The sequence below is a fragment of the Egretta garzetta genome, unplaced genomic scaffold (genome assembly GCF_000687185.1).
Source record: "Egretta garzetta isolate BGI_Z169 unplaced genomic scaffold, ASM68718v1 scaffold316, whole genome shotgun sequence".
NCBI lineage: Eukaryota > Metazoa > Chordata > Aves > Pelecaniformes > Ardeidae > Egretta > Egretta garzetta.
In genome coordinates this window covers 118,293-127,274 of record NW_009259971.1, presented here as the reverse complement: position 1 = coordinate 127,274, position 8,982 = coordinate 118,293, and the positions used below count along the sequence as shown (strand labels likewise).

The 8,982-nt window shown below is 46.0% G+C and overlaps 2 protein-coding genes across 2 annotated transcripts in view; both read right to left on the bottom strand.

Annotated features, from left to right (window-relative positions):
- ASXL1 (ASXL transcriptional regulator 1) overlaps window positions 1–881 on the bottom strand; it is a 19,031-nt gene extending 18,150 nt beyond the window's left edge. Inside the window, exon 1 of the mRNA XM_009640313.2 lies at window positions 827–881. Coding sequence (XP_009638608.2) covers window positions 827–881 — 55 coding nt within the window. The remainder of the gene's footprint in view (window positions 1–826) is intronic.
- KIF3B (kinesin family member 3B) lies at window positions 121–8,694 on the bottom strand. The gene is made up of 8 exons (XM_035895839.1): window positions 7,256–8,694; window positions 6,570–6,671; window positions 5,810–5,932; window positions 5,580–5,698; window positions 5,251–5,364; window positions 4,469–4,574; window positions 4,080–4,258; window positions 121–3,811 (listed from the first exon to the last, which is right to left on the bottom strand). The coding sequence occupies exons 1-8, from the start codon at window positions 8,636–8,638 to the stop codon at window positions 3,718–3,720; spliced, it is 2,220 nt and encodes a 739-aa protein (XP_035751732.1). The 5' UTR covers window positions 8,639–8,694; the 3' UTR covers window positions 121–3,717.
- Window positions 8,695–8,982: the final 288 nt, after the last annotated feature.

Sequence of the window (8,982 nt, the reverse complement as noted above, 5' to 3'; positions counted from 1 at the left end):
GCCGAGCTTGCCCCGAGCCTTCTGGCTTTGTCAGAACGTAACACGCGGCCTTATAAACCACGAAGCGAACGACCCCCGCCGCTAGGTACGGTTTCAGAACGAAAACCGGGCACGGTTTGATAGATGCAATAAATCTTGGTTGACTTTTATTCCACATTGCATTTGAGGGTCACTTTACATTCCTAGACAAAAGAGATGATACAAATAAATACAAGCTGTAAAACTATGGACAGAACTATTGACAGGTTCTTCGTCTACGGTCACCTAAGAGAAGGTGGAGATCGGCGATCGCCGAGGAGCTGGGAGTCCGCAGGGAGAGCTGTGCCCACGGGGAGACCCCGGGCGCTTCGTTTTTCAAAAAGAAAGGGGACGGAAGAAGGTAAATAAGCGCCTGGACCACAGAGGGTTGAACCCATCGCCGCTGGGCTCTCGCTTCAGTTCCATCTCTGCATCTACCTGGGGCTTGTGCAGGGTCTCTTTTCCAGTCTGTGTTTTAACAGGGCAGAAAAGAGACCCAGAGGAGCCGCACGGACCCGCGTCGAGCCTGTGCACGTTAACCCCCCCAGGGAGAAGAGGGGCCAGATCCGGGCTGGCAGGTGCCTCGCTGAGACTCGGCGAGCGCTCTGTGGTCAGCGAAGGCAGACTTACTACACCTAAAAAAAAAAGAAGTACTGAGCACGTCTGATCTGTGTAACGCATGAGCGTGGCCTGAGATGCTGTGACAGAGGGATGTGGTTTAGAAGATTCAAGCAGCATGCGAATGTTTTTAAAAAGGCGCTCGACTTTTTGTCGTTAAGGATTTTTCAGAAAGTGCTTTAATTCCTACGCTTCAGCGTCACGCGGTGCTTGCTCCCGGCGCCGAGGGCCGACTTCTGCTGCATGTCACTTTTTAAAAACAGATCCCATTATACAGATCAGAGCAAAGACGAGAAGGATGTTAAACATTCCTACGAAGGAACTACGACGGCGCGCACTGTCCGAGGGCCTCTTCCAGGAGTCGGCTGGGTTTCTTGTCGTGGGCCGTGGGAAGCCCAGGTGGTTCAGATAACACCCGGAGAGGGGCAAACTCGGCAGGAATGTTTCTTAAAAACTTCAGCCCAGAGCTCAGTGCTTTTGTACAGCTTAAGACAATGTATTTATCTTAACATCAGTGCCACTGAGTGTCTGGTCGAGGGTAAGTCCATCGGAATGAGAATCTTCCGTAACAATCTGAGATTGCCCATGAATACACTACAACCAAATCTCCAACCACAGCTCCAATTTAAATACAATGACTAAATACGCAGATTTATTCTCTTTCCACCCTACTGAACTTCTTTCACCTCGCTAATTAATTTCTACAGAATCAAAAGCAGAGCCCTTCTGACGTACCCACCAGCTAGCTTATCAACACTCAAACGAGAACAGCTCGGGCTTGCCCTGCGATTCCCACTGTACCAGTCCTGCCACAAGGGGAGTTCCCAGCATAGGAGTGTCACACACAATTCCCTACGGAACAGCAGCGGCTGAGGAGGTGTGCGCGCGTGCAAAGGCAGATGTGTCCGTGTGTGCCTGCTCACCAGACACACGCGTACGTTGCTATGCACATACAGGCGCTTACATATTTTGTTGCTATTTCAGGTTTTAGACCCCGCTTGGTTCATTTCAATTCTCTGAGCACTTACACCATACAATCATCTCTTAAACTGTCAAAGTACAGAGGATTATGTGCTAGAGAGAAAGAGGGAGGAGAGGGAAGAGAAGGTGACGTTGTGTTATGCAACAAGAGCCAATTAAAAGGCTCTCTGTACATAAACAGTGCGTTATAAAAAGGAAGATTATGCCAGGTTTCCATGTTCATGTTGAAAGTAATGTCAGATGCCTGCTCTCTCCATTACCAGCAAACTCCTCCTTACTCCACCAAAACTAATATATATATATATATATATGCCTGTATGTGTATATATATATTAATCTTGCGGTCCAGAATCAAAGCAGCCGAGTTAGCGTTTAACCGGGCGCACCTGGGCAGCTGGCTCACCGTGGCACCGTGCCCGCAAGATGCAGAGGTGAGCAGTGCTGAGTGTCCGGTCCCTCCTGCTCATGGGGGTCAGGCAGAACGAAGTTCTCCAGCCCGGGTGAAGTCTCTCGGCGGATACTTAACGAGCGCACAAGGCAGAGTCCGCACATCAGAGCATTTCTAAAACCAGGCAAGTCCTCATACACTCACACATGTCAGTCTGGAGGAAGTCATCAGTGAGGGAGAGGAAACAGGTAAAAACGTTCATAGGATGACAGCCAACAGCAACCAGAAGAATTAACATCCCGAGTCTCGATACACAGTGAACTAAACCTTACGAATGAGTTGTGAGACACTAGACAGGGACACCTTACTCTGTCCTTAGCGTGGCAGTTCCACCTCCCTCTGCCCTGCCACACGAGCCTGCAGCATTACAGGAGCCTGCTTCAGTCATAGGGCAGCTTTGCAAAGAGACCGTCAAAAGCAGGAGTGCTTCCTCCCTTGTTTTCCAAGTAAAACCCCTGCAATTAATACCGGATTCCATCACCCAGACTCGGTTACATGTGCTTTCCCTCCCAGCGGGCTCTGCACTGGCTGGGAGGTGCAAAGGGAAAGCTTTTAACGTGGAACGGATGAGGCACAAAAGGTTCTGAATGCTGAACCTCCTTAGGCACCAAGGGAAGGGACCATACTTACAAGAAGAGTGCGCTCAAAGGCAGCTCCACATTATGGTGCTCTGCCCTCTGCCCAGCTTACAGGGGAGAGCGGAGTCAGCCCCGTCAGCCTGCCAGGAAGGGAGCTCCGGGCCAGTGCTACGTCTCCCGTGAACGGGGGGAGGTGTGAGAAAATGGCCGTACGCCACCCCACAGTCTCAGTATGGGCACCGGTTTGAAATGCCAGGGGTAAAGATGGAGGCAAGAGGGAGGAAGCAAGCTGTGGAGCTGGCACTGGTATGCGGCTGTGTTCTTTGACAAGGTGGTTCCTGTTGGTAGGGGTGAGGTCTGTAGGAGGTCAGTTTAGAGAAGCTCTTACTTACGCCTGTAAACAAGGAAAGGACTTCAGTTTCTATTGCTTCCTTTCTAGAGAGCAGAAAATTGTTTCCAAGACCCCTTTTTTGTCCTACAGCTCTAAAGGGAGGCACAGCTATCTGGGGGCAAGTGCATGCTGACCGCTGCCATCCTGCCTGTTCAGACCAACTTCTCAACCCCAAATGACGATGCCAGTCTTTCAAGCAGGAAGAGGAAGAACTATGCACCAAGTCAAGTTTGAACAGATCCTCTGCTTTTTAACCTCATTTGTTTCTCACTATGGAGCTCTGGAGTGGTGGTTCTGTTGAGATGACTTTCAACTCTGTCTTCTTATTGCCCAACAGCCAACAAGCCCAGTGCAGCAAAAGGGCTAGTGCAGGAGGAGAGACGGTGATGCTGTGAGGTGATCCCCATGCTTCCCATTGCTTCTAATACACTTTTAACGTACCTCATGCATTTCTGATTTCCTAACTAAAATCTGTTTCCCACAGAGGCCAAATGCTGAACTGCAAGCACGTATCTTCCTGTGGCTCAGTGCACCTGGACTGGCACAAGTCAGTTAAACAGCAAAGAGGCCATCTCCAGGGGAAAGGGGCTGGAGGCTGGCTGGGAGGTCTCTCTGCAGGTTTTTACTTGTCTCTGCTCTCAGAAGGCAAAGGCTGTTCGCGCCCTGGAGAGGAACTGCTGGTTTTACTTTGGAACCAGCCCTCGGGACTGTGGGTAGAGCTGAGAACTATGGGTGCCTGCTGAAGAGGATCCCCCTGATTTCCTTCCAGTTTTGGGCCTGAAGAAGTAAAAATGAAAAAATAAACAAAAAGCCCCAACAATGTCACCTCTTACTCACCAAAATTAAATCTTCCAAAAGCTGATTTATTTTTTTTTTACTGGATTTATTCCCTGATCGGTCTCACCTTTCACTTCTGTCCCACATTCCTTTCTCTCTGCTTTACAGCTGAGCTCGCCTTAACTTCACTGACAAGAAGTGCCGGCAAACAGCAACTGTACTCGTACCTCTACTGTTGGCCAGTCTGCTTACTAAAAGTCCGACTCACCTGGGTTTTGATTTTTTATTTGAAGTGCTCTCAAAGGTCGAAGCGTCCACCTGTATCTCATCTTCATCCTGCAGAGCTGCTTCTAGAGCCGCTTGAACTTTGGGAGCAATGGCTGGACCTTCATAGTCTCTCGTTGTTCGGCTGGGCATGTCAAGTTCCAGTAATACGATGTTCTCTGCCTGAGACAGTAAAAAGCAGAATCAAAGCCTGCACTTTTTCATTCAGATTCTTTCTTTTCCCTCCAGAAGCTTATTCTGAAGTGATTTATAAATGTATGCAGGGCACTGTAAAAACTTACATCCCATAGAAGAACTAACGGCCCTCTGAAATTCACTGTCCCCTGGTCAGGAGGGGGAACACACGAGGGTTGTAACCAGATCTGGGCTTACCCTGTACCGAGCCTCTGGACGAATCATCATGGACGTCCTGGCGTGTTGGCTCAGTGGCCTTTTGTATCCCACAGCAGACACCGGTCTTTTCATCATCTGCTGGTTACTAGAGAAAAATGGATACTCGGCCTATTACACACCATAAACAAAGACTCCTCTTGGAGATTACAAGCGAAACCATCTGCAAATTCCACACAGAAATGTGCTTCCAGAGAGCAGAAACTACCTAGGCTGCCTTTGCAGGATCAGCTCTCCACAGTCAGAGACAAGGAGGTAAGATCCTGCATCATCTGTTCCCCGCACAACGGGGAGGATTTCTGCTGCTTTTTACTATACAGACCGCAGGCGCACTCAGCTGCACTCAGCTTTCTAAATTTGCTGCAGAGAATTTCTGCGTAGAGAGTCAGGATCTAGCCACAGCTCTCGTAATAATAATTATGAGAGCTTTCCTATCTAAGCCAGGAAAGAAATACGACAGGAATTTACTGCTATTTTAATGGTGAATGCAGTATTACATACATTTTACATATAATCATTGAGGTCATCTAGAGGAAAAATCCTAATCCAAGAATTTTCCTAACTCTGCATTCCTATTTTATTCAACCTACAGTACTAGTAGGAATAATTTTTTTTTTTATTTTATTGTGCAGCAAGAAGCTAGGAACGCTGGAGGGCCAGCTTAAATCCCCAGTTCAGTCCCTCTTTTGAGGGACCTTGTTCTTGACAGAGGGGGTTTTGTGACCTATAATTCCATCCCAAGAAAAGATTAGAAGTACACTCACTCCAGACGGGTTATGGGATGCAGTTTCCACTGGTCTTCCTCTTCATCAAAGAATGATCTGTTCATGATCTTATTCTTTTCTTCCAAGGGAATAAAATTTTCAATAATGAGGTGCCTACACACAACCACAGAAATACACAAGAAACTTAATTAGCAGATAACTTCCTCCACTGCTGTTCTCCCACGGACTTAATACAGCCCTGGAAAAGGAGGAATGTTTTAGTTTTCTCATCTTGTTCCACAAGCATGTGCAATGCAGGCCCTCCACTCCCCCCCCAAGAAACCACCTCTGTTACAGTTAATAGCAGGCAACGAAGCAATGGGACTCACTTTAGCTTTAGTTCCCTGGTAAGTTCATTCTGGGTCTGTTCCAGTTCCTGGCGCTCCTTGATGTGCTCTTCTTGGAGATCATGGATCTCTGCCTTCACAGCTTGCAGCTTGGAAAACAACTGGAACAGACAACGAGAGCCGAAGCCATAACTTGCCCACGTTCCTTTCGCTTTCACACAGGAGTTGATTTTATTCCTAACCCACTAGACATGAAATAATTTTCTTTTTACCTTTTTGAGTTTTTTGGTCTTTATGTCCACCTCTTGCTGAAGAGAACTATAGGTCTCCTTCAACTCTAGTGTTTCCTCATCCCGACTTTCCATCTGTTGCTGGATCTCTCGCTCCCGACGTTTCTGAAGAAGGTGAGATACGATGTTAAAGACCACAACTCTATTGCCACCTCCAGGCTGACATACATGACATCAACGCTCCAGATGTTTTTACTTCCCTGGGTTCCAGGGCTTTTGCTTTAGCTTCTAGTTCTTCCTATCTCTTGCCTTAAAAATACCAGAAGCATTAACTCTTCTTTGTCTTTATTTTGCTACTAAAATCAGACAGTGTAAGTGCTCAAGCTTCAATTAAAGGAATCAAATGTCACGTTTAGTTTTTTTTTCTTTTTATCAATTCGTGCTAGTCATTGCACTTAAAGAATCACCAGCAGAAAATGCCTAACAGAAAATAAACTTTCAGCACATAGTAAACAACCCTCCCTTGAGCTAATGGCTGAACTGTCACTCTCTGAGGTCTTCCAATTGTTTTTTCACTTACAGACAGCTCCAAGCAAGATAGGACATAAATCTTTAACCTGAAAAGCTGGAAGAAAACTATTGTAAACCCTCTTTACGTATCTCATACAATGACAAATAGGACACAAGCCCTTCCGCCTTCTTTTGAGATCAATGATTGCCACTAAACCAATTCTAGGGTTAAACCTGGGCAAATTTTCTTACAGTTTCTCCCAATGCAGTGTGCTATAGAAGTTTTTTTTTCCTGTTCTGCGATTTCCTGTCGTTTCTGTTCCAGGATTTTCTGCTGTTCGTTTGTGTGATCCACAATATTTTTCCCTCCCACCAGAAGCTTGCTTTCCATTGCCTGAAAGGAAAAGCCAAGGTCATAAGTTTCTCTCAGTGACCACAGAATGTAATGTTCTCTCATATGGACACAGCTTCTTCAGGGAAGCTTCCTTATTTAATCTTCTCTTTCAAGTCAGCTGCTACAAGAATTACTATTTCTTAAAATTTCTATAAAACTGTGGGATTAATGAAACAGTGTCTTGCTTAAAACTACGCATTGCTGCGGTATGTGACAAAGCTGGAGAACCAAGACGCGTGCTCTCCTGTAAAAAACGTGTGAATGATCTGTGACAGAACGAAGCAAGTTTTGTGCTACGGCTTGTGGAAAGATGTATCATCACATTTTATTGTGCTGATTGCTTAAGATCCTACAAGATCAGCACATAAGAACAATGAAACAGCTCATTAATACTGAAATATGTAATTCATGGTGGAAATTTCAACTTCTGCCTAGAAATAGCTTATTTTAAAATCTTCCAATCTAAACACAAATCACTTCACAAGAAGTTTCCAGGATGGTATCTTTCCAAATTGGGAAACCCTCTATTCCCTCCACAGCCTAAATAAATCGCTTTCAAAAAGTACAACAAGGAAGAATTCTACCTTGATTTTAGCACTCAACATTTCTGTTGCTTCCTTCTCTCGCCTCAGGTCCTCCATTTTCTTCTCCTTCTCTTTCAGCAGTCTCATCTTTTCTTCTGCTACCAAGCTGTGATCCTCAACTATAGCTTTCTTCTCAATCTCCAGCTTTTCCTGTTGCTCCCTCCAATAGTCATCTTTGTCATCTCCTTCATCTTCACCCTCTTCAGTGTCCTCCTCCTCTTCCCCACCATCTCTCCTCCTTTCCCTCCTCTTTCTTTTGCCAATAGACCGTTTCTCCAACTGTGCCTTGAGTCGAGCAATCTCTTCCTGGAATTCTCGTAGCAGAGCATCCTTCGGATCCTCGTTCACTCGTGGTTTGTTCTTGATGTTTTTGGCACGATTGGCGTATCTCAGTGTTGTCAGAGTCTCCTCTACGTTGTAAGAGGCAGGGCCTATATTGGCCACCATCACAGTTTTGGCATTGCCACCTAACGAGTCTTGAAGTAACCTCGTCAGCTTTGAGTCCCGGTACGGAATGTGTGTGCTTTTGCCATCTACTAGGGCAGAGATAACGTTGCCCAAAGCTGAAAGAGAGAGATTGATTTTAGTAGCTTCCTTTAACCTTTCCCCCTGCGCTCCAGTCTTAGCTTGCCGCTCGCTGCCTGCAAGGTCTACCAGGTTGAGTTTTCCAACACGGATGTGATTCTCTCCATCGAGTCCTAACTCGCTGCACTCGATAGTGATCACAAAAATGGCGTGAGATCGAGAGCTGTGTTCATTCATGTTGGTGGCACCAACTGAGCGATTTTGGTTTCCCACATTCATGACGTGCTCTATCTCTTTGACGCTTTTCGTAACAAAGGAGGACAAATCCTTGACATATACACCTGTGTCTGGTCTCTCCTTTAACTCCAGCCGCTTGGACTGATCCTTTGATAACAAGTCTCTGATTTCTTCTTGGTATATTTCCAGATAAGAAGCTCGAACTAGGTATTGCTGATTTTGAGACCTAGAGATGTGGGTGAAGATGTGATCGAACGAGTTGGGGATGACCCCTCTTTTTTCAGGATCACCACGCACCCCTTCCATTGTATATGTTTTCCCCGTCCCAGTCTGCCCATACGCAAAAATGGTCCCATTAAACCCTTGCAGAACAGAGTCCACAAGAGGTCTGAAGGTCTCATCGTAGAGTTCAACCTGTTTGGAATTCCAGTCATACACAGCATCAAAGGTGAAAGTTTTAGGCAGTTCATGAGATGTTCCCCGTGGATTCTTCACTGAGACCTGCCCTAACTTGACATCCACGTTAACGACTTTTTCATACGAAGCTGTCTTCTCTTTGCTGTTCATTGGCCGGCATCGTACCACCACCCTAACAGACTCGGAGCTCTTTAACTTAGACATGACAGCAGGTCTGTGGCTGGCGTGATCTGATCGATGGATGATCCCGTGCTAGAAACCTAAAACAGAAACAAAGGAAGAATATGTGAAGGCAGTTTTCTCAATTTTTCACAAAGCCAAAGATTCGCCTCATCTATTTGGGCAGCATTTGGCATTCATTAAGTTGTGAGAGATTTTGAAGAATTAAAGTAACGTTCAACATGAAAACTTCAAAAAGGCCTGAACCGAGACAGTGTTATTTCACCAAAGCCTGTCCATCAAAGGGTACCATTCCTACAAGCTCTGCTGCAAAAAACTTCATCAAATCACATCTTCACCGTTGGTAGAGATCCTTCTCTTGACCCTTA